The following is a 26,158-nucleotide window of genomic DNA, read 5'->3' on the forward strand; positions in this document are numbered from 1 at the left end:
GATTTCATTGCGGTCTTTTCATCACAGAACCAGACATGCTTTTGAATTATATCACTGTGGTACATCATCGCAATATAGGGTATAACGTGTGTATGTACTGTATTGCTTTATATTTTATTGTATATGAATTTACGCCGTTAAATTCGTCGTAATAAACGTGTTCTGTTGCTATAAACGAGAGTTGTAATGCACTTTCTACTGTTCTTTTGGGTTATTTCAGTTACTCTGGTCAACTTATCTTCCCAACTAATCCAGATTAACAACGTTTTACTACATATATAACAACAACAAAATAAGTTTCTTACTGAGAATTTCTTTTATGATGGTTTATTCTGGAGTTTTATTTATTTATTTATTTATTGTTGTATTACTTGCAAAATGTTGTCCCTGCATTTGCTCTTAAAAGTTGAGTATTACACTGGTTGCATGATAGCCTTAACGTCACTGTGAGCTTGGCAACCTTGGGACGGTTCCAGCCGCAAAAGAAACACTACTGCATATTTCCCTCCTAGAGTTGAGGTGAATGCTTATTTAGCATGTTTTATTGTTGTCTCGAGAATTGCTTTAGAAAAAATTAAAGACTACTAAGTGTTCTTTCTGTAAAGAATCGAAATCTTTAAACTATGTACTCTCTGGAAATATTTGATATTGGAAAATCAGGTTGAGTCACGTGATAAATTTGTTGTTTTGTGTGTTACATATTTCAAATGTTCAAATGAATCAGTCAATCTTGTAGCCACAAACAACAATAGATTATGCTTTTCTGTGGGATTCTGCTTTTCTTTCATGCTTGCTTTCTTTATTTACTTCATTTACTGTAGGCCCTAATAAAATGTCAAGCCTGGAAATTAATTACGTAACCAACTCGAATTTGTCGGTGCAGACTTCAACTTTCGAAAAAAATTAAATTTTTGGTGTAATAGCCGCTATCCACATCTAGTAACCTGTAGAAACACTATTTCAGAGCCACCAGCAATCGCTAAATGAAAGGTGCGTACTATGATTGTTTACAGCACCTATGAACTAAAGACACTTAATAGAAACACTAGACTCTTACGCCACAAACATGAAAGGAAAGAAAAATACCATAGAAAAATTGTCGTCGGTCGTGTGCCATTGACAGCAATTTTAAATGTTTGAGTAGAAGAACATTTATCCAGGTGAACGTTTTGTAGAGTTCCAATACATACGGTATAGTAATGTTTCCAGTATTTCTTTCATGAAACCTAATTATTAAACTTCTAAAAAAAAATATACATAAATAGTTCCTATTAGTCTTTAATAAAGTATGATATATATATATATATATATATATGTTTCTAAAATGCATTTTGTAAAGATCATTGTGGATATATACAGAATATGATTAAATATCACGTTTCACTTTTATACTGTTAGGTTGTAACAACGTTTGAACTACCAGGCTGCGTAGACATGTGGACTGTCATTGGTGAAGACAAGACTCAAGATGAACAGAGCGGATTGGATAGAGAAAACAGCCATGCGTTTATGATTTTAAGTCGTGAAGATTCGAGTATGGTACGTAAATATAACTATATGCTATTGTTTGTATATTCTGCCTTGTTTCGAAAGTACCACGTCTGATAGTTTTTTTAAATATATATATAATCATTATTTCTCCTGTATGTGACTCCTAATAAAACTATGTACAATGAATTGGATGTTGGAACGGGAACTCGTAGCTCTATAACTTGTAATAAAGGGATAAGTCAAATAAGGAACTTATTCTTGGGACGCTGAAGCAGGGTTTGAAAAAACCCGGGCTTTTTTGAAAACGCCCAAATCACCTGGACCCATATGGGTTTTTTCGGGTTTTATTGGTTTTTTCGGGTTTAATTGGGTTTTATCGAAATATTTCAATGTCTTTAGGGTGAAAGTGTTAAAATGTGATTTATATTTCAAGATTATCATTGTCACAACTTGCAACAATTTTCTATTCACTGCTGTTTTGAAAAAATGGCCACCATTTTGAAATTTTACATTGGATCGCCGCCAAAATATACACAGCTAATTTAGAGTATCTCGTGCTTCTACTCTAAAAATTTCAACTTAAAAGAACGAAAATTGTGCTTTGTAGCGTGTATACCCGCTATTTTGAAGAAAAAAATATCACCATTTTGAAATTTTATGTTGGTATGCCGCCAAAATCTATACAGGAAATTTAGTGTGTCTCGTGCTTGTATTCTGAAAATTTACACTTAAAAGACAGGAAGTGGTACCCTGTAGCATGTGTGGTACAAGCACACGAACGAACAAGTGCAGATTGAATCATCCCAGAAGCCTCAGGAAGTCTGCCAAATATGAACACCAAATATATTAACAGCGTAAAATAAATGGTTTTATTGTTGAAGTTCACTTTCGATACTTTGTGCGTTCAATTACGGGAATTTCCCGAGCATTTGTTGCGAGAGATCTTTCCAGAAAATTAATTTAAAACAATTAACAAAGGTATAATTCATACTTTATAAAATAAATCTTTCAGAATGTCTTAAATGAAAAAATCTTCCAGCGTAAAATAAATGGTTTTATTGTTGAAGTATTCAGTTCCGATGCTTTGTGTGTTCAATTGAGGGAACTTCCCGATCACTTCTTTCGGGACGTGTTTTTTTCTCCTCCCTCGAAAATACAGCTTCCTTTACTGTGCATCGGAACTTTCACTAGTACGAGTTCGAATTCAGCGCTTGAAATAGTAAGCGTTAGGTAGTTTTCTGAACTCTGAGTATCGAGCTTCTTAAATTTGACGAATTTTTACGCTTTTGTTGGGGTTGATTCTACAGAATACTTATTTGAAGAGTACCTACAAATAACTGAACTAAACTGTTGTTGGAAAACTAAATTTTACTGAAGAATACTTGTGTTAACATCCAAGGTAAGAAATAATACTAATAGTTTTACTAATGCACTACATGTTTACTGGTAGTACCGGCACCTATGCTTTAAACGCGTAAAACGTATGAGGGATAACGTCCCTCGGCGTCGGCGAGCACTCTATTCACGGAAAGTATTTTCTAAAATATAAAATTGCATTGTTTCTTCAAATAGGCTATAAGTATAATCCATATATTAATTTGTTACTTAATTATCTCAAGCTAAGGTAAGGTTTTTTTAATTCATTCAGTGCATTCAGAACTTTATAAAGGTCTTACGTTGCATTTTGTTGTATACCGTAACGTGAAAGCATTCAATTCGCCCAAAGAAAGTCCAAAATCTGATAAAAATCACTTTCAATGTGATCACCTTGGTTGTACCAATAATATATTAACACAAAGCTTAAAAACCCATGGCGTGTTTTAAGGTGGGTCCAACCCGAAAAAAACACCGTTTTTTTTTTCGGGCTGGGCCCACTTGGGCAAACTGTGCGCTGAAGCCATATGAAAAATAAAAGAAAATTTCGCTGTGTCGTATTATTATGTTCTATGAAGATTAATGTTGAAATATTAGGAAGTACAAAAAATTGTTAAATGAAAAGCTTGACAAGTGTAATAGGTATTGGATATAGTTTTTTGAGCATATAAATTGCATTAATAGGTACAAAGGTTTACTGCGAAAGTGATTGGTAGGTCGATTAAAATTGGTTCTTTGACTATTATTATATATTATATCAAACTGGATAGCATCCAGCTTGATTTTTGACTTGCTTCTTTCTTCCTCCAATATGGAAGGTGATTTGTGACAATATATGGTTGGATAAACCGTAGTGGCAACACTATTCACACGTCAGAGGAATCTGTTTCAACATTACAAGATTTCCGTAGCTGAAAAGAGAATGTGAGGCGATGGAGTGTGACGAGTTGTAACGATTAAAAGCAGCAGTACCGTGAAGTAGAGGAAGAAAGTGGAAGCGCCATAACAATTCGTTTGTAAAGACTAGCAACGTCCGTGAATCAGGATTGAAGTGGTACGTGGACACAGGTGCACAATAATATTTTCAGGGACTCCGTGATGATTTTTTCGCCAAAATGAAGGAATTACTTTGCGGGAAACACTGCAACAAAGAGAAGCCATCATCCGTGCCATATGGCGGTCTCTGCGGGACATCGGCAAAGATTGACGCACTGGCGGTGTACGACCTTCCACCGTTTGGCAGAAGGTGATAAAGACTGGGAAGCGGTTATATTGAAGGAGTGTGATATATGATCTTCTGTGCATAAAGATAGGTACGAATAGTAACGATGTTGTCGTTAATTTTTATCCAGCCCTTGTAAATTGAATTAGTGCCAAAATTGTTTTATAAATTATTCGGGGTTCTGTTTTGCGAACAAAGTACTTAGGTATGTTAAAACTTTCAAAATCTTTAAATGTTGTTAGTATGTTTAAAATTAATCCATTTTACTGTAGATTTATCCTTTCTTTTTTAACTTAGATACTACAAACTGGACAAGAAATTAATGAAGTTGATAACTCTGGGTTTAGCACGCAAGGACCCACCATTTACGCTGGAAATCTTGGTTATAACAAATATATTATTCAGGTATGTATTTTTTTATTATTGTTTTCTGTAACGGAAATCCATACATTTGTAGTACTATCTGCAATAACAAATTATAATGCATTTAAAACGTGAAATATTTATTTTATTATAAGAGCACAGGTTGCGAGCAGTATAGTCACAATAGTAAGCAAAACAAGATTGTGCATACTCACTGCAATAATTATATAAAAAAAAAAAAAAAAAAAAAAACTAAGAAACGTCTTCAAGGAACACGGTCCTCGTCATCAACTTTAATAAGTAAAAAAAAAAAAAAAAGTTTTAAAATTTCTTGGTAAAAAAAATGTGGAAAAGTGAAGGGATAAAAGATAATTTGAAGAAGTGCACAACTTCATGTCACAAACACTATGACAAACTAAACACTTTAGATCACTGTAAAGCTATTCATTATTCACTATTGTTATTCGGTTATTCTTCTTTCTTTCCGAATGGCGGAAATACAAGAGTCGTTCAAGATTGACCAGGACTTTTATTTCTTCAGAGGAAACAGCACAAGAAGCACCAAACTATGTCAGCTTTTCAAAGTATTCTCCGTGCGCGTCGAGGCACCGTTGCCATCGTTGTGGCAGCTCCCTGATTCCTTTGGCGTAGAAACAACTTAATTGTTGTTGTAGCCACTGGAGGACATCGTTCCGCAGTGCTTCATCTGTCGTGAATTTCTTCCCTCCCAGACGGTCTCTAAGGGGTGCAAACAAATGATAATCACTAGGGGCTAAATCTGGACTGTAGGGGGAATGGGTAAGAACTTCCCAGCGCATTTCGACCAGAGTAGTTGTTGTCACATTGGCCGTGTGAGGGCGGGCATTCTCATGGAGAAGAATGACATTTCCAGACAACATCCTAGGTCTTTTCTTGCGAATGGACTTTCGTACAGCACCACTCAACAATGTGGAGTAATACTGGGCATAAATTGTGCTCCGTTTGTCCAGAAAACCACATAAATAACACCATTCATGTCCCAGAAGACACTTACGATGATCTTTCCAGCGGACGGCTGCGTTTTGCTTTTCTTAGGCGGCGGGGAACCTTTATGCCGCCACTCCATGCTGCTTGTTTTGGTCTCTAGAAGTGAATTGTGCAACCATGTTTCATCACACGTGATGATGGATTGCAACAATTCACTGTCTCCACCATTCGTACACTCTTGTCCGTGACATCGTTGGTTCACCATACTGTGCTTGCAATCTTCTGTAAATCTCAGCTGGTTTAACTTTCTCCTTCACAAGAAATTTGATTACACACCGCTGCTCCACAGACACACTGCTTGCCGCCATGTTCGCTGCAACTGCTGCGCGTGCGCCAAATACGTCATGCCGAGCGCTAGTTACTCGAGAAGGAATACATTACTTCACCCGCAAGTTTCATTATGATCCGGCTATTCATCGATTATTTACGTACGAAAATCCCGGTCAACCTTGAACGACCATTGTATATAGTAACAAGATAGCTCCATGTCATGTTTAGTTTCACCTTTGTCGAGATTGAGTGTATGGTTTAATTTGAGAATGTAAAAGGACTTAATTTTTTGTTGGATCTAGTTATTATTATTATTATTATTATTATTATTATTATTATTATTATTATTATTATTATTATTATTATTAAGCTCTTATTAGCAATATTATGTTTATTTCCCTTAAAATGTAATGACAATCCAGATAATTGTTGAGAATTAAAAGGTCCTGGTAGCGCGAACATCCTTAGCTATTCTGTTCCAAACATTCCTTTTGGTCTGATGTGTATATATAATGTATCACACTGGCAAGTGACGTAAACATCACTGGATTGTTGAGTTATAAAATATGATTTAAAATTAGTTAGAGAATATGGTTTCCAATTGATTTTTGGGGAACTTCTGAAGTAGTAAATACTATGTTTCTTTAATATTTTCTTTATCTGTGCAGAAACGTCCGAAACGAAAAGAAACGCTAATCCGTTTATTCGCACTCAGTTTTGTTGGTTGTGAGTACAAATCTTGTAAAGGTCTCAGAGTACAACGGCTCTCCTGAAAAAGTTTTTTTCAGATATTTTTTCTTCTGAATTCAACCAAGGGAGGGGTGGGAATTTAGATTTCTGGGCTTTCGGCATCTAAGGTCATTCGGCATCTAAGGTCACGTTTTGAGGGATGACGTCCCTCGGCGAGCACACAATCCGGGGAAAGGGAAGGAAGAAAGGATTGGGGAAGGAAGGGAGCGGCCTGGAACCTATAAGTTAGGTACCACCCCAGCATTTGTCTGGTGTGAATGAGGAAAATCCAGGAAAACTTCATTCAGAGTGGCTGGCCTGAAAAAGCTTTTTTACACTATTCGACCGAGTGCCCCCACCGGGAATCGAACCCGGGACCGCTCGCACCGAAGGCGAAAGCGTTAGCGACTACGCTACGCGGGGCTACCTAAATTCAACCAAATACAGCCTAGAATTAAGTTCACTATGGAACAACGAAGATAATGGTACGCTTAATTTCTTGGATATCACCATAAAAAGTTCAAATAAATTTGTTACTTTAGTATCGTAAACCTTCGTCCAGCCAAGTATATTGACTTTAGAAGATATCTTCAAACTTTTCTTGACAAGAGCCGTCGTACTCTTAGATCTTTCCAAGGATCTCAATCAGGAAATTCAGTACCTCATAAAACCTAGACAGGAGAATGGTCTTCGAAAATCTGTATTAATCAAATGGTATGAACGAGTTTTATAAGCCGTGTATTCAACAACCAACGAAAGTGAGTACAGATAAATGGATTAGAGTTTTTTTTTTTAATTTTTAATTTTATTTTATTTATTTATTTATTTATTTCGGACGTTGCTGCAAAGATGAATGGAGTATTAATACTTCAGAAATACCCCGAAAATCAATTGAGAAATACCTAACTAACTTCAAATCAAATTTTATCGATTCTCAATAGTCCAGTGGTGTTTACGTCACTTGCCAGTGCGATAAATTGTATACGTCTGACTAAAAGAAATATTTGTACTAGAATAGCTAAGAAGTTCGCTGCACGAAGACTCTTTAATTCTCAACAATTATCTGGACTGTCATTTCATCTTACGAAAAATAAACATAACATTACTAATGTGTGCTTGATGGTAAATGCAAAAACTACGACTGAGCGCAAAATAAAGGAGTCCTTTTACATTCACAAATCAAACCATACACTCAATCTAGACGAAAATGAAATTAAACGTGACATGGAACGCTTTTTACTATATATTTCCTCCATTTGGAAAGAAAGAAAAATAACCGAATAACAACAGTGAAAAGTGACTAACTTTACAGTGATAAAATGTGTTTGGTTTACCATAATGTTTTGTGACGTGAAGTTGTGCAGTTACTTCGAATTGCCTTTTATCCCTTCACCTTTCCACATGTTTTTACCATTTAATTTCTAACCTTTTTCTGATTTCTTGAAGTTGACGATGAGCACCATGTTCTACGGAAATTCCTTTGTTTTTATGAGTATTGCAGTGAGCGTGTTGCTTACTATTGTATTTATTTTGTTCTCTGTTAATTGTATATTTCCATTCGGTGTACTTTATAAAAGATTCATTAATACAAAGATACATTTTAGATTTAATTTGAATTGTATCTTTTTTAGATTTTTCTTGTATGTAAATGGAATTTTTGAAATTACATTGAGCGGAATGGACCACAGTAACGTAAATATTTCCACTAAGTCTTCTATCTTTATTATTATTTATGTATTTATTATTTCATATAAGATGTACGAGAGAAACAAGAATCTTGCTTACTGTAATGTTTAAAATGTAAAGAGAAAATGTTTAGTCTATAATAATAATTACTGTGTCAGTGTGGTGTATTTCTGTTTAGATAATAGAAGTAAACACAAATCTCCGGGTGTAGATGAAATTCCGGCTGAGTTAAGTTTAGCTGGAGGCGAAAAATTGTGGAACAAGGAAGAATTGCCACAAGAGTGGAAAGAATCAATTATTGTTTCAATTCACAAGAAAGGCGACAAAACTCAAGGCGTAATAATTATCGAGGCATTTCTCTTCTGTCAACATCCTATAAAATCCTTTCAAATATTCTATTTTCAAGATTGACCCCATACGCAGATGAAATTATTGGAGATTATCAGTGCGGATTTAGACAAAATCGATCAACTATCGACCAAATATTTACCATTCGCCAAATACTCGAAAACAAGTGGAAATACACTACCCCAGTACATCAACTATTTATTGATTTTAGAAAGGCGTACAACTCGGTTTGGAGAGAAACATTATACAACGTTCTTACAGAACTTGGAATACCGAGAAAGCTAATTAGATTAATTAAGATATGTTTAAATGAATCCCAAAGTTAAGTCCGGGTAGGAAAAATTTTGTCCACGAGCTTTTACGTCGAAAATGGCCTGAAACAAGGAGATGCGTTGTCGCCATTATTATTCAACTTTGTTCTGGAATACGCTATAAGGAAAATCAAAGATAGTAACCAGGACCTAAAGTTGAACGATATCCACCAGGTTATGGCATATGCTGATGATGTAAATTTAATAGGGGATGATAGGAGAACAATCGAAAGAAATGCAGAGATCTTATTAAACGCTTGAAGGGAGATGGGTTTAGAAGTAAATGCAGAGAAAACTAAATACATGGAAGTGCGTCGGGACCGTAACACGGCAAATTATGGATGCCTTAAAATATTAAATAATGCTTTTGATAAAGTGGATACTTTCAAATATTTAGGATCAATATTAAAAGACGAAAATCATATTCACGAAGAAATTAAATGTCGACTAAAAGCAGGGAATTCGTGTTACTATTCGGTTCAAAATCTCTTGTCGTCGCGAATTCTGTCGAGGAATTTGAAGCTTAAAATATATAAAACTATAATCATGCCTGTTGTTCTGTATGGTTGCGAAACATGGTCGCTTACTCTGAGGGAAGAGCATAGACTGAAAATATTTGAGAAAAGATCCTGAGACGAATATTCGGACCCAAGAGGAACGAGAATGGGAATTGGCGGAAACTTCATAATGAGGAACTACATAATTTATACGGTTTACCCAACATTGTTGGGTCAAGTCTAGGAGGCTTAGGTGGGCAGGTCATGTAGCTAGAATGAAAGAAAGTATTTTACATTAAAAAAAAAAAAATAAAATAATAATAATAATAATGTATATGAATTTGTATTGTTTGTTTTCTTGTATGATGTTCCCTTTCCTTGAGATTACATGCTATGCTGAATGTATCACTGACTAGTGACACCGAACCTACTGGGCCCGTATGGGCTCGTCATCAGCAGTCACTGACACACTCACCAAGCCAATCATCTACGGAAAATAGAACTCAAATTTGGCCCGAAATATAAAGCTTCCAAACTCTGTTCCATCTCAACCCGCAGCCCGATATCCAGGCCTGCAGTTCATCATTCACATCCCATCCGGAAATAGGTTGTGAACCACGACTACAGACATAGGACACCGACCCCCGAGTGGAGCTGGCACTGAGCACAAAGAAGATCTTGATGTTGTCTGTGAAAGCCCTGTCTGAATTTTTTTTAAAAAAAAAAAATCTTGAAAACAGAATTTTGTAATAAAAAAAAAAAAATCCAAACTAAGATTTTGATCGCAATCGATGAAATGAGAAATTTCTACAGATTCGGTTGTTTTCAACTCGGTCACACTAAGGAAAGTCTCTTCCCTGAATTTCACAGCTATTTCATTTCCCCAGTAAACTTATTCTGCACATACTGCTCTTGTTTTTATCATGCTTCGCATGCATACCAAAACATCGACTACATATTTCTACTATTTCTCAAAATTACAAGCTAGTTAGATTTCGTATTCAAAAAGAAAGATGCATTCACGGCTAGTAAGTTTTATTTTCTTTCAAAATATTCATGAATGTAACACAAAATATTCGTTAACAGGAAAATATTTACATTGAACTGACATACCCATCAAAATAAAACTTAATAAAATCGATTTCTATACTTTCAAAGCCAAAAACATTATTTACTTTCGTTTATATTCTCGAAATATTCATATTCTTTGATATTCATTGAATATTCTTGCCTTCTAGAGCATTTCCATGGTATCGACACGCAAAACAAACAAAAGAGTACAACAGAAAATACAAAACACTACTGAAAATAATCAATTCACTGCCTACAGATTGTGGTTAGCTTTATTTGCCCTTTGTTTACTTATATTCCTTGGTGCTTACACTCTTCTGTGCATTGATTTCGTGGCCGGCGTAGAGGATTTACGCTCTTCGCGACCTCTTGTCAGCTCGGACCCACATGACAACCTAGCACAGGTAAGACATGCATATAATATATTCACACAACTTAAACCTAAAGCCCTAATCTAACTAAACTAACTTAACCTAAACAAGTATATATATATTAATAAAAAAAAAAATCACACATACATTTCCTAAAGCACCATACTTAACTTGCATTTATATTTTATTTTCGCTACCACATTCCTACCGAAGACGCAGTGGTTAGTTTTGCATTAGTGTCGTTCAGAATATATTCAATTTCTTAAAAGAAGGAAAAAATATTTACTAGTAATTATCAACATTGCATTTTCTAACTTGATGGGTATCAGCTTCTAAAATAGTACGTAGGTTTAACCTATTGATGAACGTTTTCGGTTATCGGTACGCAAGATGCATGTACCCTTGCACTAGACCAATAGCCGTGATACTGACACTTGTTTACATATTCAACATTCATAATCATTCTACGTCAAACCAAAGAAAACATGCCAAAATGAATAAAGGTTGAATTTTTGAGCAGAATTACCGAAAATGAATAATTTCTAGATTTTGGGGAATCTAAAACATCTTTCATCACTGGGGAAAATGTGTGTGCGTTACACACATTTTCTTGAGATTACGACAATCGCTCTGCTGAGATTCTAGCTTTCTTTCCCCCCCCCATCGAATGAAAACACGATGTCACATTGCCTAAATCTACATGCGTGCGGCGTTGAGGGAAACTTTACGAATTTAGTGCTTCATATTACGAGAATTGCACGAACACCAGAAAATATATTCACTCATGATAGTTTGCCAGAACAAGGAAAATTTTGAAGCCAAATACCTGAGTTTCACTTTCACTGTTCCTTACTTACTTGACATCCTCTTCTTACACCAAGATTAAACGGATATGTTAAACAACAAAAGAATTCCTGATAACTTCCACCCGAGGTTCCTGGGAAACTCGTGATACGTGGTCTAAAAAAAATTTTGGAAACTCCTTCAGCACCTTTCCAGAAAAGCCGTCGAGCGTGGCTTGACTTCTTCTTCCTCGGGTCTGCACCACTACTCAATATTCTTTCTCTCTCTTCCACCGTCTCCTCTTTCTTCTCTTAGGTTCTCTGGTGGACCGAGAACGCAGAATTTGCTAAGGAGCTCATTCCATACCACTGGATAGCTACAGGCTAGTATCCGTTATGTTATGCGAAATTACTTCACAATTGTCTTATTTCCGGATTAACAATTTGTTGAAACACCAAATGTCGTACAGTTATCTCTTCCGATATTCGCCAAAACGAAGAATTTGACACAATTTTCACGTGATTACAAATTATTCCACTTTTTCGCAGACGCTAAACACTGCACGTCTGACTCTTGAAAAGGCTGACGCCGTAAGACAAAGAGTTACGAGAAGATGATCCCCAATTGGAAGATAATGATGACGTAATCATAGGATGATAGGCTTCTGAGTGAAGATCAAAGAGAACCGAAATCTCAGCCGCAGCTGTGATTGTGGATTAGCCAATCAGATAATTTTACTTCGAAACAAAGAGATGCACCAAGAAGAAATTATGGCTGACTTTATTAATTTGGAATTTTGATGAAGATTTTACGAAATAAAATTTTTAGCTTTCTTGTGAAGATTCCCTATGCCGAAATATGAATAGAAACGAACTGAAAACCATTGAAAAAGCCGAAATATATACTTATTTGTCTAAAATAATAATATATTCATGAATAAATGCGTAAAATATATAAAATATAATTAATAATCATGTAATCTTCATCTAACCTCTATTGAAATGATCTGTTTTACTAAATTTACGCAAAATTCTCAACCTACGGTTTGCTCTACTATAAAACAAAAGTTTCTATTAACATTCTAAATAAATTTTAAAATTTTCTACCAACATACAAGGTGCTCAAAAGCATCGGGCCATGTTACATTATGCTAAGCATAAGGTAACATCCTCCGGGAGCTTCGGAGAAAAAAAAAAAATCTGAACTTAAGAGTTCTTCTTAAGTTGTTTTTTTTTTTTTTTTTGTTACTACTAAATTACTAGAGATTATACAAGATAAAACATTCCTTTTTTTTTTTTTTTCTCAATTCTAATTACAACTATACATTCTAATCAAACTTAACCTAACCTTAACCTATGAACTAAGTTTCTTTTTTTTTTTTTTTTTTTTTTTTTTTTTTTTTTTTTTTTTTTTTTTTCATCCTTCTAATAATTCCTTTCTTTTCTCTTCTGAACAGCGAAACAGTTTCAGATTGTCAAAACTCTGAACTCCTATATTTTCTCCCTGCAGAGTCTGCAATCTCGCCGAATTTCGAGATAGAGATACCACTTGGTAAGGTCCGACGTATGTGTGCATAAATTTTGCAAACACCTTTTTGGGTATTGACGATATATGATAAGTTTTCACCATCACCAAAGAACCTTCTGTAACGATGTCTTGCTGTTTCCGCAGCTTTTTCTCCTTCTTCGGTTCTGCTGCCGGAACAGAAACTACAAATTTCTTGTCTTCATTTACTTGCACCGTCTCTTTTGGCCAAATGAAGTTTTCCTTGAAGCTCTTGGATGCTGAATACGTTAAGAAACGCTCCGCTGGAGTACATCCGAGAGCGTCACACCAAGAGTGATTGCACAAATCTTGGGCTGCTTTTAGAAAATTACTCCATTTGGACTGGTTGTCACTGCAATACAGGCGGAGAATGCGATGAAGGTCACGATGTCTGCGTTCGATAATGCCATGTGAAGCTGGATGGTATGGCGTGGTAAGTATATGTTTTATCCGGTGTTTTTGACAAAACTCTTTCCAGAAGCGCGACAAGAACTGCGGACCTTGGTCACTCACCAAATACTTCGGGTATGGTAGCTGATAATAATATCTCTTTTCAAGGACCGCCACAATCTCTCTTGTGTGTGCCGTCCGAAGAGGGAAGAAACACACAAAACGACTGTAGACGTCCAGGATGGACAAGATATATTTATATCCCTGGCTCTTAGGAAGAGGCCCGACCAGGTCGAGGCATTGTTTCTCAAAAGAAGAAGACGCCTCAACATGACAGGGCTCCTTTCTAATCACCCTGTAGGAGTACTTGGTTCGTGCACAAAGAAGGCACTCTTGAATATACTTTGTAAAAGTCTCACGCATACCTCTCCAATGAAACATGGCCTTAGCGAACGACAAACATCGCTTCACTCCAAAATGGCCTTTGTTGTGAATTGCCGAAACAATATTTTTCACTGAGCTGGAAGGAATGACCAGCAACCAAACAGAATTTCGAGAATTTCTGACATAAACTAAATTATTCTCCACACGTACCCTAGTATTGTTTTGACAACCCTTCCAAATGGCATGTAGTTTTCTACAATACGGATCTTTCCGCTGTTCTCGCTTCAGTTCCGTGACATTCAAGAAGTCCGTGTCCTCCGCGGTCAAGAAATTCACAAAATGATCCTCTTCTGCCTGAGGAATCTCTGGAGGATAGCGACTCAACAGGTCTGCGATTTCATTGTCTGCGCCTTTTATGTGAATGAACTGAAGATCAAAGCGTTGTAGTTTAAGCAGAAGACGAGTTGTTCGAGCATCTAGGTTCTTTAAACTGAAAGCATACGTGACTGCAGCATTGTCACAGTGGACCGTAGTCCGTCGACCTAATATGAAGTACGAAAATTTTTCGCAGAGGAAAAGAACTGCAGCTAATTCCAACTGGAACACTGACAACGAGGCCTCGTGCGGTTTTATTCGCCGACTCGCATACGCAATAACCTCCGGATCATCCTGTCCCGGGGGATATTGCGCCACATAGCCGGCCAACGACTCCGCAGATGCATCGCTGTACAAATGAAAATCAAGACTGAAGTCCGGTTGAGCAAGTGCGGGAGGACTACTTAAAAGTTCTCTCAACTGATCGAATTTTTCCAGTAACTCCGGAGAGTATTCAATCTTTCGGTCCTTTTTCAGAAGATCATAAAATGGAGCTGTTAACCCCGCAAAGTCAGGAAAATGTCGCTTTCGCCATCCCACGAGACCAAGAAATCTTCGTAAAGCTTTCTTAGTTCGCGGCAGAGGAAAGTGACGGATGGCCTCGTTACTTTTGGGATTAATTTTGACTAAAGATCCTGAAATTATGTGGCCAAGAAAAGGAATTTGTGATTGAAGGAAATTACACTTTTGAAAATTGAGCGAAAGATTTGCCGAACGAAGAGTTTCAAAGACTTTTTCCAAATGCTGAAAGTGTTCGTCAATAGATGATGAAAAACAAAGGACGTCATCAAGGTACACAATGAGAAAGTTTTTGAAAGGTTCTAAGCCGAAAAAAGTATGCATGATCGATTGGAAAACTGCTGGAGATGATTTCAAACCCATGGTTAGACGTGTCATTTGATACTGACGACCTTTGTAAATGAAACTGACGTATTTGTAAGAGTCTGGATGGATCGGGACACTGTGATATGACTGCGTACAGTCCAATGAGGTGAAAATGGTTGCACCACTGACTCGTGCGATTAGATCAGAGATCGGTTCGACTTGAATCTTTGGTGCAATCACACGCTCATTGATACCACGCAAATCGACTACAGGCCTTAGCTCTCCAGACGCCTTACGCACAATATGTACCGGACATCTGTAAGGTGAAGGACCTTCTATGATGATTCCGAGTTTCAACCATTTGTCCAGCACTTGCTCGAATTCCTTCTGGAGGTGAACAGGTACAGGATACAACTTTCCTACCACGGGAACGTCGTCTGAAAGCTGTATTCTATACGGCTCAACCTTCACGACTCTGGGATTCTCTGTAAAAAGACAACGAAACCTGGTTAACAAAGAAAATAAACGATTCCTAGAATCTGGATCTAAATCAGTTCTCTGCGAAACAAAATTTTGAATATCTTCTTTCGAAATAACTGGTTGGTACAAAGAGTCTTCCTCTTCATCTGATGATACTTCCGCAACTGTGACTCGACAACAATGCTGCTTTTCCATGTTGATGGAGATGGTCTGACCCGAATCAGTCTCAAGAGAGACTTCTTTCGTCTTACAATTTAGAAGAACATTATAACGAATGAAAAAGGGGAAACCTAGAATGCAATCTGTTTTCAATTTGTGAATCACATATACCGGAACCTCGAAAACGTAACCTTGAATCGTGAAATTTAGAATCTGAAAACCCTTGACTTGAAAAGATTCGTCTCCTGCGAAACCTCGTAATGAAATGTTGGATTTTGGACGAAGTTTAGCTGACGGATAAATCTCCTTGATCCTCCTCCAAACGTCTCCAGACAACAAATTCGTATCCGCTCCAGAATCCAGAACGCAAACTAAAGTTAAACCTCCAACTGAACAACTTAACGTGGGCGATGGATAAGTTAAAAGGATACCTTTTCCCGCACTGGAGTCACACTCCTTCTCGTCGATCACGAAACGAATCGAGAACAGAGGCGTGCCCAATTTTGTTTCCCGATTTTCGGAATCTGCCAAAACATTGAATTTTGAATTTAGAAGGTTAGTATCAACATCGAACGAGGTTGTTACCAAATTGGAATTTTGACTACTCGCTAACCGATCTTGTTCTTTCTGGGGAGTTGAGGAATCCACATCGCAGTCCACACTCTCCCCTAATGAGGGCTGCGGTATGCATTTCCCAAACTATTCCCGTTCGTTTCCGGTGGCTGAGCCATCGTCGGTACGAATGACGTGTATTGCGGAGGCCATCCAGTGGACATCGCCATGTTCACTCCTGGGGAAGAAGTGGACGTGGGAGGCGCCACTCCCCCTCCAGGAAGTAAATTTGGCGCGTATCCCGGATAGGCTTGCGTTCCTGCTGAGGTCATCGCGTTTGGCGCGCATGTCTGAGATGTACCCCGAGGATATCCATAGCTCATCGCTGCTGGATAGTAGCGTTGGTTGTACCCATACGGAGCATTCCGATTTCCATTACTCTCTCTTACCCAATTCGGTCTTCCTTGATTGGGCCATGGTCTTCGAGACTGGAAGTTCCTTCTTCGACCCCGGTTTCCGGAAAATCGGTCATCTCCTTTGCCATTGGAATTTCCTTCCTTCCTCTTGCTTTCGTCTTCCTCCGTCTGAGACGAAGTATCTTTGGTGGTTTGTTTCCCTGACTTCTCTGTCTTTTTGACAACTTTCGCCTGACGCACCTGAAAGCGTCTAAACTTCTTGTCCGTGACCGGTTCACTAGGCTCTGGATGTCCCTCTATTTCAGCTATTTTCACCATAAGGTGTTGAATGTTCTTTGGCTCAACAGCTCTCAACAACTTGGCGTCACCAGCTGGTAAGCAATCCAAAACTATCTCTATCAGTTCACTTTCATCCGGGTGTTGTGCCACCGCATAATATTCTGCCACTATTTTCCACGCAAAGTCCGTTAATCGGCTGTACTTTGCTCGATCGTATTTCATTCCCTGGATGAACTTCTTTTGCAACCTTTCCATTCTCGCTGAAAAATAGTGTTCTCGGAACAGACGCACAAAATCCGCGTAACTCTTTATGTCTTGACATACAGTCTGGAACCATGTCTTGGCCCCAGCTGTTAAGCAACAAGGTACCAAGGTTAGACGTTCGTGTTCAGATGCCGAAATTACCTTGAAGGTTTGTTCCAAATTTTCTAGAAATGTTCTAGCCAAACCGTATTCACCAGAAAATGTAGGTAAGTGATTTAATTCAGAGAGTCTTAAATTTAGAGTCCGCTTACCAATGCCTTCCTCGCTTCTACTGGGGTTCACGGGAGAATTGTGGCCAACCACGGGGCTCTTTGCACCCAATTGATTTTGACCGAAAATGGAATAGTGTTGGTAATTTTGTCCAGAAATTAAGTTGTCTGGCATTGATACCACCGCGTGACCACATATTCCCTCCTGAACTCCAGCACACGAAGGAGTCATGTCTGCTACACTACTAGAGGACACCACATGGTTCAACCGACAACTAGGATTGGAAAATCCTGACACCTGAGGCGAAACTAACAATGGATTCGACCTCCTGGACAACGCCTGACTACCTATTGTCTCAACACCAGACATATGTGACTTGTTTAAATTCAACGTTCGTGAAGATAATTCAAAGGGAAGGACATTTGTGCCGTGAATGTTGGTCGGTTGACAGACAGAGACAGTCACCGTGGGAATAGTACGAGTCTCCCCAACTGAAGAGACCGGTACATCCACTTGGGTGTCTGACTCGGTCCCGTCAGACTCGATTCCATCACCGACAACAAAGTCTCGCGCTCGCTTACGACCACACCGTTTATCTTTTCTTTGGTTTGTTTTTCCCTCTAACGTCTGAATCCTGGCTTCAAGTGCCTGACACGACCTTTGGGTACTGAGTTCGAGATGTGAGAACTCCTTTGTCAAGTCGTCACATCGTCGATTTTGCGCTTCAACCGATAACCGGAGACCTTCCTCAACGGCATCTACCCGCGCGTCTATTTTATTCTGATAATTCCCAACAGAGGTATATAAGTCGCGAACTTCCGACCTAACCGCCTCTACGTCTTCGTTCACATGGGCTACTTTTTCATTTATCGTTTGTAACAATTCAAATTTTACATTATCGAATTTCTCATTCATATCCTGGAATTTACTATCAACCTGATTGCTCATCGCCTGGAATCTTTCGTTTAGGGTTACAGTTAAAGTTTGACTGAAGCGTTCCATCATGGCCGCGAAGTCCGTTAGTTGCACATTCGGACCGGAAGCTACGTTTCCTCGACTTCCTTCCTCTTTATCAGAATTGTTCGGACTACCACGCGTTCCACGTTCGCCTTCATCACTTTCAGTTTCCGAAGATTTCGGCAGTGGCAACACTGTCGCCTGTTTCGCCAGGCAGGGCTTACATAGCCACGGTTCACTGCTTTTGTCTAACTCCTGTACTTGTTCCTCGGACAAACCATAACATTGGGCATGTACCCATCTAAAACAGCTGTCACAATAAACACTAAACCCAGCAATTTCGTCTGAACAGCATATATATTCACTCGGATGCCGAGATTCGTTACTTGATCTGCTACCCACAGACATTTCCACTTTCATTGAAGATTGTTTCCCACAACATCACGCACATATAGATTCAGAAGTGACCATGTTTCATTCAATGTAGCGATTGTCGTAATTATCCCCATTACAAATACTCTGCTGTGATTGTTTGTTTTCCTTAGCGCTCGCGTAGGATTGAAACAACAGAAATCCTGGATAGGGGTCGCCATTTTTTACAAAAAATAAAAAAAATAAAATAATAATAATAATAATGTATATGAATTTGTATTGTTTGTTTTCTTGTATGATGTTCCCTTTCCTTGAGATTACATGCTATGCTGAATGTATCACTGACTAGTGACACCGAACCTACTGGGCCCGTATGGGCTCGTCATCAGCAGTCACTGACACACTCACCAAGCCAATCATCTACGGAAAATAGAACTCAAATTTGGCCCGAAATATAAAGCTTCCAAACTCTGTTCCATCTCAACCCGCAGCCCGATATCCAGGCCTGCAGTTCATCATTCACATCCCATCCGGAAATAGGTTGTGAACCACGACTACAGACATAGGACACCGACCCCCGAGTGGAGCTGGCACTGAGCACAAAGAAGATCTTGATGTTGTCTGTGAAAGCCCTGTCTGAATTTTTTTTAAAAAAAAAAAATCTTGAAAACAGAATTTTGTAATAAAAAAAAAAAAATCCAAACTAAGATTTTGATCGCAATCGATGAAATGAGAAATTTCTACAGATTCGGTTGTTTTCAACTCGGTCACACTAAGGAAAGTCTCTTCCCTGAATTTCACAGCTATTTCATTTCCCCAGTAAACTTATTCTGCACATACTGCTCTTGTTTTTATCATGCTTCGCATGCATACCAAAACATCGACTACATATTTCTACTATTTCTCAAAATTACAAGCTAGTTAGATTTCGTATTCAAAAAGAAAGATGCATTCACGGCTAGTAAGTTTTATTTTCTTTCAAAATATTCATGAATGTAACACAAAATATTCGTTAACAGGAAAATATTTACATTGAACTGACATACCCATCAAAATAAAACTTAATAAAATCGATTTCTATACTTTCAAAGCCAAAAACATTATTTACTTTCGTTTATATTCTCGAAATATTCATATTCTTTGATATTCATTGAATATTCTTGCCTTCTAGAGCATTTCCATGGTATCGACACGCAAAACAAACAAAAGAGTACAACAGAAAATACAAAACACTACTGAAAATAATCAATTCACTGCCTACAGATTGTGGTTAGCTTTATTTGCCCTTTGTTTACTTATATTCCTTGGTGCTTACACTCTTCTGTGCATTGATTTCGTGGCCGGCGTAGAGGATTTACGCTCTTCGCGACCTCTTGTCAGCTCGGACCCACATGACAACCTAGCACAGGTAAGACATGCATATAATATATTCACACAACTTAAACCTAAAGCCCTAATCTAACTAAACTAACTTAACCTAAACAAGTATATATATATTAATAAAAAAAAAAAATCACACATACATTTCCTAAAGCACCATACTTAACTTGCATTTATATTTTATTTTCGCTACCACATTCCTACCGAAGACGCAGTGGTTAGTTTTGCATTAGTGTCGTTCAGAATATATTCAATTTCTTAAAAGAAGGAAAAAATATTTACTAGTAATTATCAACATTGCATTTTCTAACTTGATGGGTATCAGCTTCTAAAATAGTACGTAGGTTTAACCTATTGATGAACGTTTTCGGTTATCGGTACGCAAGATGCATGTACCCTTGCACTAGACCAATAGCCGTGATACTGACACTTGTTTACATATTCAACATTCATAATCATTCTACGTCAAACCAAAGAAAACATGCCAAAATGAATAAAGGTTGAATTTTTGAGCAGAATTACCGAAAATGAATAATTTCTAGATTTTGGGGAATCTAAAACATCTTTCATCACTGGGGAAAATGTGTGTGCGTTACACACATTTTCTTGAGATTACGACAATCGCTCTGCTGAGATTCTAGCTTTCTTTCCCCCCCCCATCGAATGAAAACACGATGTCACATTGCCTAAATCTACATGCGTGCGGCGTTGAGGGAAACTTTACGAATTTAGTGCTTCATATTACGAGAATTGCACGAACACCAGAAAATATATTCACTCATGATAGTTTGCCAGAACAAGGAAAATTTTGAAGCCAAATACCTGAGTTTCACTTTCACTGTTCCTTACTTACTTGACATCCTCTTCTTACACCAAGATTAAACGGATATGTTAAACAACAAAAGAATTCCTGATAACTTCCACCCGAGGTTCCTGGGAAACTCGTGATACGTGGTCTAAAAAAAATTTTGGAAACTCCTTCAGCACCTTTCCAGAAAAGCCGTCGAGCGTGGCTTGACTTCTTCTTCCTCGGGTCTGCACCACTACTCAATATTCTTTCTCTCTCTTCCACCGTCTCCTCTTTCTTCTCTTAGGTTCTCTGGTGGACCGAGAACGCAGAATTTGCTAAGGAGCTCATTCCATACCACTGGATAGCTACAGGCTAGTATCCGTTATGTTATGCGAAATTACTTCACAATTGTCTTATTTCCGGATTAACAATTTGTTGAAACACCAAATGTCGTACAGTTATCTCTTCCGATATTCGCCAAAACGAAGAATTTGACACAATTTTCACGTGATTACAAATTATTCCACTTTTTCGCAGACGCTAAACACTGCACGTCTGACTCTTGAAAAGGCTGACGCCGTAAGACAAAGAGTTACGAGAAGATGATCCCCAATTGGAAGATAATGATGACGTAATCATAGGATGATAGGCTTCTGAGTGAAGATCAAAGAGAACCGAAATCTCAGCCGCAGCTGTGATTGTGGATTAGCCAATCAGATAATTTTACTTCGAAACAAAGAGATGCACCAAGAAGAAATTATGGCTGACTTTATTAATTTGGAATTTTGATGAAGATTTTACGAAATAAAATTTTTAGCTTTCTTGTGAAGATTCCCTATGCCGAAATATGAATAGAAACGAACTGAAAACCATTGAAAAAGCCGAAATATATACTTATTTGTCTAAAATAATAATATATTCATGAATAAATGCGTAAAATATATAAAATATAATTAATAATCATGTAATCTTCATCTAACCTCTATTGAAATGATCTGTTTTACTAAATTTACGCAAAATTCTCAACCTACGGTTTGCTCTACTATAAAACAAAAGTTTCTATTAACATTCTAAATAAATTTTAAAATTTTCTACCAACATACAAGGTGCTCAAAAGCATCGGGCCATGTTACATTATGCTAAGCATAAGGTAACAAGTAGAAACGCTTTCAAAGTCATGACTTGAAGACCAATCGGAAAGCGACCATTAGGAAGACCTAGGCGCAGATGGGAGGGCAATATTAAGATGGATCTCGCAGAAATAGGAATACAAAGTAGAAACTGAATCCAATTGGCTAAGGATAGAAGTCAGTGGAGCGCTTTTGTGAATGCGGCATTGAACCTCCGCGCTTCCATAGGCCATAGAGTTAGTTAGTTAGTTATTACTTCTTTCTTTTACTTAAGAAACTTTTCATAATCGGTACTGGTATTCCTTTCGATTTTTTCTCTGGGAATTCCCCCACGTCACGTAATGCAACATGCTAATTACTGACATAATTCTCTTCCATGATGGACATTAATTATCCCTTTCTTCTTACAAGAGATCAGTGCAATAAAAGAAAAATAGCATACTTTATTTTGTGAACATTTATCAGTGGTTATGACGGAGGCAGATGGCCAAGTTGCTGGTGTTCTCATTAGTTTCTCCTTCCCAATCAAATAAGTCGATCAAGTTTATCAGTGGTATAACGATATGTAGGGCAAATTTAGTTAATCCTTATATCGTTGTCTGCGGAAGTGACAGTTACTAAGTACTGACAGGAGTCGCCCAATTTTTATTTTTTTTATTTTAGGTATCACAAATGGGAGTAAGATTACTTCAAAACCTCGATCAAGTTCAGCAAATACCTTTGGATCTTGGAAGTCCAATCGTTCATGCCTCGTCTGCTGATCCTCATGTTGTAATTCTTAGCGAAGATGGGCAAATTTTGGTGCTTACTTTAAAGGAAAGCCGTGGGCAAGGAAGGCTTAGTGTAACCAAGCCTGTAATTCCAGTGGTACGTTTTTCTGATGATTTGATCTTTATAATTAATTTATCATTTAAGCTGGAATCAGATATTTATAATATAATCACTTAAAAGTATCTTAAAAATTCACAAATATTAATGCGATAAAATGAGAGGGTAATATCGAACTGCTTATGAAAACAGGGCTCAATAATCGCTAAGTGACCCACGTATTTGCTGATTTTCATGTTATCAACTACATGAGGTACTGTTTTTAACAGACTTTTAACTATTTTTTAAATCAGTTTACTATATTATTATTGTTTTCAGTGAGGATATGTCGCACTTGAAGCATCTAATTGTGTAAGCACGCTTACGTAAATAAAATTACTTTGATTTGATAAAATGTATTTATGATGAGAAAGTAATTAGTTTTCGTTAGTCATAATTTTATGAAGTTGAAAGTAGTACTATATTCATGTGCAAATAGAAAAGAAAAATCATGTTTATAGTATTAATTTCATGTGCGTCACGCATAATAGTGAAGAAAAGATAAGAAAGATTGAACGTTACGCAAACATAATAAAAAGTATTTGTAAAATCTTGAAGAAAATATACTTAATGACGCAATAGGATGCGTATTAATAAAGTGAAAGCTTTTTTAATTACGCTCCTTGTAGAACTGTATCCTCCACTGCAGAGATAATTTGAAAGTTCCTTGTATCCATAAAAATGCGAACTCCGTGTATAGGTTCAAAATAAAACAGGAGTGTACAGAAAAAATCTCAAATAGGTTTTACAGGCATTGGTTTCATTCCATTACATCATGTGGAAATTTGTTTTCAGTTAAATAATTTCCATTAAAGGAACGCAATTTCCTTAATAGTAACACACAGACCGCAAACGAGTGGAAACTTGATTATGGACTGGAACATTTTTAAATCAAGTTATAAGAGTTCACTGGTCAGTGAATGATTTGGTTAAATGAACATAGTTTGAAAAATTATCACTGTGATGAGTTATTGTCATGTTTTTGAGAAACGATAGAAGAGGAATGAGGGGTTTTTCGACAAGGAATTTTTAATTTGTTTATAGTGGAGAAGACATCAAAATATGTAGTTCTACAAGGAGCGTATTGAGAAAAAAAAATGCTGCATGAAAAAGATGAGAATGGGCCATTAAAACGTAGCGTCAGTTTGCCGTCACCATTTGGGTATTCAATCAGTATAATTCTAATTTATTATCATAAACAAAGTTTATAGTTTCACGATTAAAAGAAAATATTTAATTCTACAGTAGGTTATATTAGAATCATAAATTGCAAGCAGTCTTTTTATTGTTAGTCACGTCACTGAAGTGAATAGCTCAAAAATCAGAGGTTCTGAGCTTTGCCTGACTTCTGATTCCAGTATCTTTCACCACATATCGAAGCGGCTTATGTTTATACTAGTTTCTAAGATAATAGAACTATAGAAGGTCATATTTTGAATGTATAGTTACTTTTTGCTTTCCCTTCCTGAAAGGTTGCAAAAGTAAATGCTCATTTGCGAGTGATCAACGATATGTCATCTTATAAAATGACGTGGTTATATGTTTTATTATTGATAAACTTGGTAAATATAACTGCTATCGTCATGTTAGTATGTTTGGTAATATAAAACAATTTTACTGAGAGTATTTTTAATTCGTTTTTTATATATGGTAATGATTCCAGGCACCAGTGATATCAACACTTTGTGCCTATCGAGATGTTAGTGGATTATTCACAACAACTATACCAGAGGAAGATACTGAAGAAAGTTCTGTGCCGATTGCCAAACCTGTCGATGAAGTTGTAAAAACGTACGCATTTATTTCACTTACACTTACATTTGCTGTTAAGATAGTCATATACTTAAAATCTTTTTACATTATGTTGATGAGACTTCAATTACGAAAACTAAATGCATTTATTAAGTTGTTTTTTTTTTAAATCATTTACGTATTGTTTTGATTTTCTGTTGCTTATGTGAGTTCTTTGTTGTACTTTGTTGTAACATATAATACTAACAAATAAAGAAAGAAAAGTCATAAATTACTTACTGGAAAATAATGGATCATTATCATTCAACAGCGCAGAAAGTAAACTAGAAAATATTTTTTGCTAAACATTATATCAGATAAAGAAAGAAACAGATAAGAAGAAACGAAAAAGAAAGAACAGAAAATAGCTGTGAAGCCAGTGGGGCACTATAGGGGAATGCAGTCACGGCATAGTTCTACTATTTTTAGGTTTAGTGCAGAAAGATAGACTAATGGGAAGGGTTGGTTGGTAAGAGCACAGAAGGGACAAAGGTTAATAAAAATGAGGAAGGAAATTTATCTTTCTATAATTGTGTAAAATAATAGAAAGGGAATTAAAAAAATACGAAAAAATAATCCATGAAATAATAGTAGAGACAATAATGACAATAGTTCGAAGTATTATAAAATGAAAACCATGTATGAATAATAATAAAAAAGTAGGGATAGAAATAGGTGCAGCTTCCACTGTATTTGCCAGAGAGTCGATTTTCCTCGGTCGTAAATAAATGACTTTGATTCTCGCTTTGGAAGGAGTACTCATCTTGGACTCAAGGCGACAGGTCATGCTTGGATCTCGCTGTAAACTATAGATCTATGTCTCATATAGCCATTGAAATATGTGTACTAAATAAATAAACGTTGTTCATCGAAATATGATGGCCTGAAAGCTTTTAAACTTATATTTTAATTAAAAAGATTAACTCTATGTATAACAGACACATTTCATGGTAGTTAAGGAGGAGCAGGAAAAATAAAACACAAACGCAACGTCTATATTGTAAACAGAAATATTTTCAGAACAGTAAAGCTTATCTACGATCTCATGTGCCCACCGTCGTCCGTATGTGCTCGCTATGGATAATTGTAATAATTCAACAGGAACATAATTCGAAATTTTAGAACACTTTTGAGGTATATTGATAGATCCTCTCTTTCTTTCTTTTGGAGAGCACGGTAGCTGAGTGCTAGAGTGCTTACCTCTGGTGCGTGGAATCCCTGGTTCCATCGCCGTCCAAGTAAGTTCGTGATGGATAACACCGTGTGTCCGTGGGTTTTCTCGAGGTACTCACGTTCTCATTTCACCAATTAGTCCATCATCATTAACTTAATTATCCGTATCCCTTAGCCAAAAGGACATAATCCTGGGACGTTAAACTGAAAGATTTCATTTATCTTTCTCGTAATGTCCCCTACACACACATATATATATATATATATATATATATAT

The 26,158-nt window shown here is 37.0% G+C and overlaps 1 protein-coding gene and 1 non-coding gene across 5 annotated transcripts in view; one reads left to right on the forward strand and one right to left on the reverse strand.

Annotated features, from left to right (window-relative positions):
- The window catches only part of LOC145687018 (cleavage and polyadenylation specificity factor subunit 1-like), a 117,841-nt gene that overhangs the window by 50,098 nt on the left and 41,585 nt on the right, over nt 1–26,158 (forward strand). For all 4 annotated transcript variants that reach the window (XM_081760556.1, XM_081760555.1, XM_081760557.1 and 1 more), the window contains exons 10-13: nt 1,399–1,539; nt 4,385–4,492; nt 22,714–22,917; nt 24,581–24,708. In XM_081760556.1, coding sequence (XP_081616682.1) covers nt 1,399–1,539; nt 4,385–4,492; nt 22,714–22,917; nt 24,581–24,708 — 581 coding nt within the window. The remainder of the gene's footprint in view (nt 1–1,398; nt 1,540–4,384; nt 4,493–22,713; nt 22,918–24,580; nt 24,709–26,158) is intronic.
- On the reverse strand, nt 6,826–6,899 carry TRNAR-UCG (transfer RNA arginine (anticodon UCG)). The gene has a single exon. It is a non-coding gene; the product is annotated as a tRNA-Arg (tRNA).

The sequence above is a fragment of the Thermobia domestica genome, chromosome 1 (assembly GCF_964235325.1).
Source record: "Thermobia domestica chromosome 1, izTheDome1.hap1.1, whole genome shotgun sequence".
Taxonomy (NCBI): Eukaryota; Metazoa; Arthropoda; class Insecta; order Zygentoma; family Lepismatidae; genus Thermobia; species Thermobia domestica.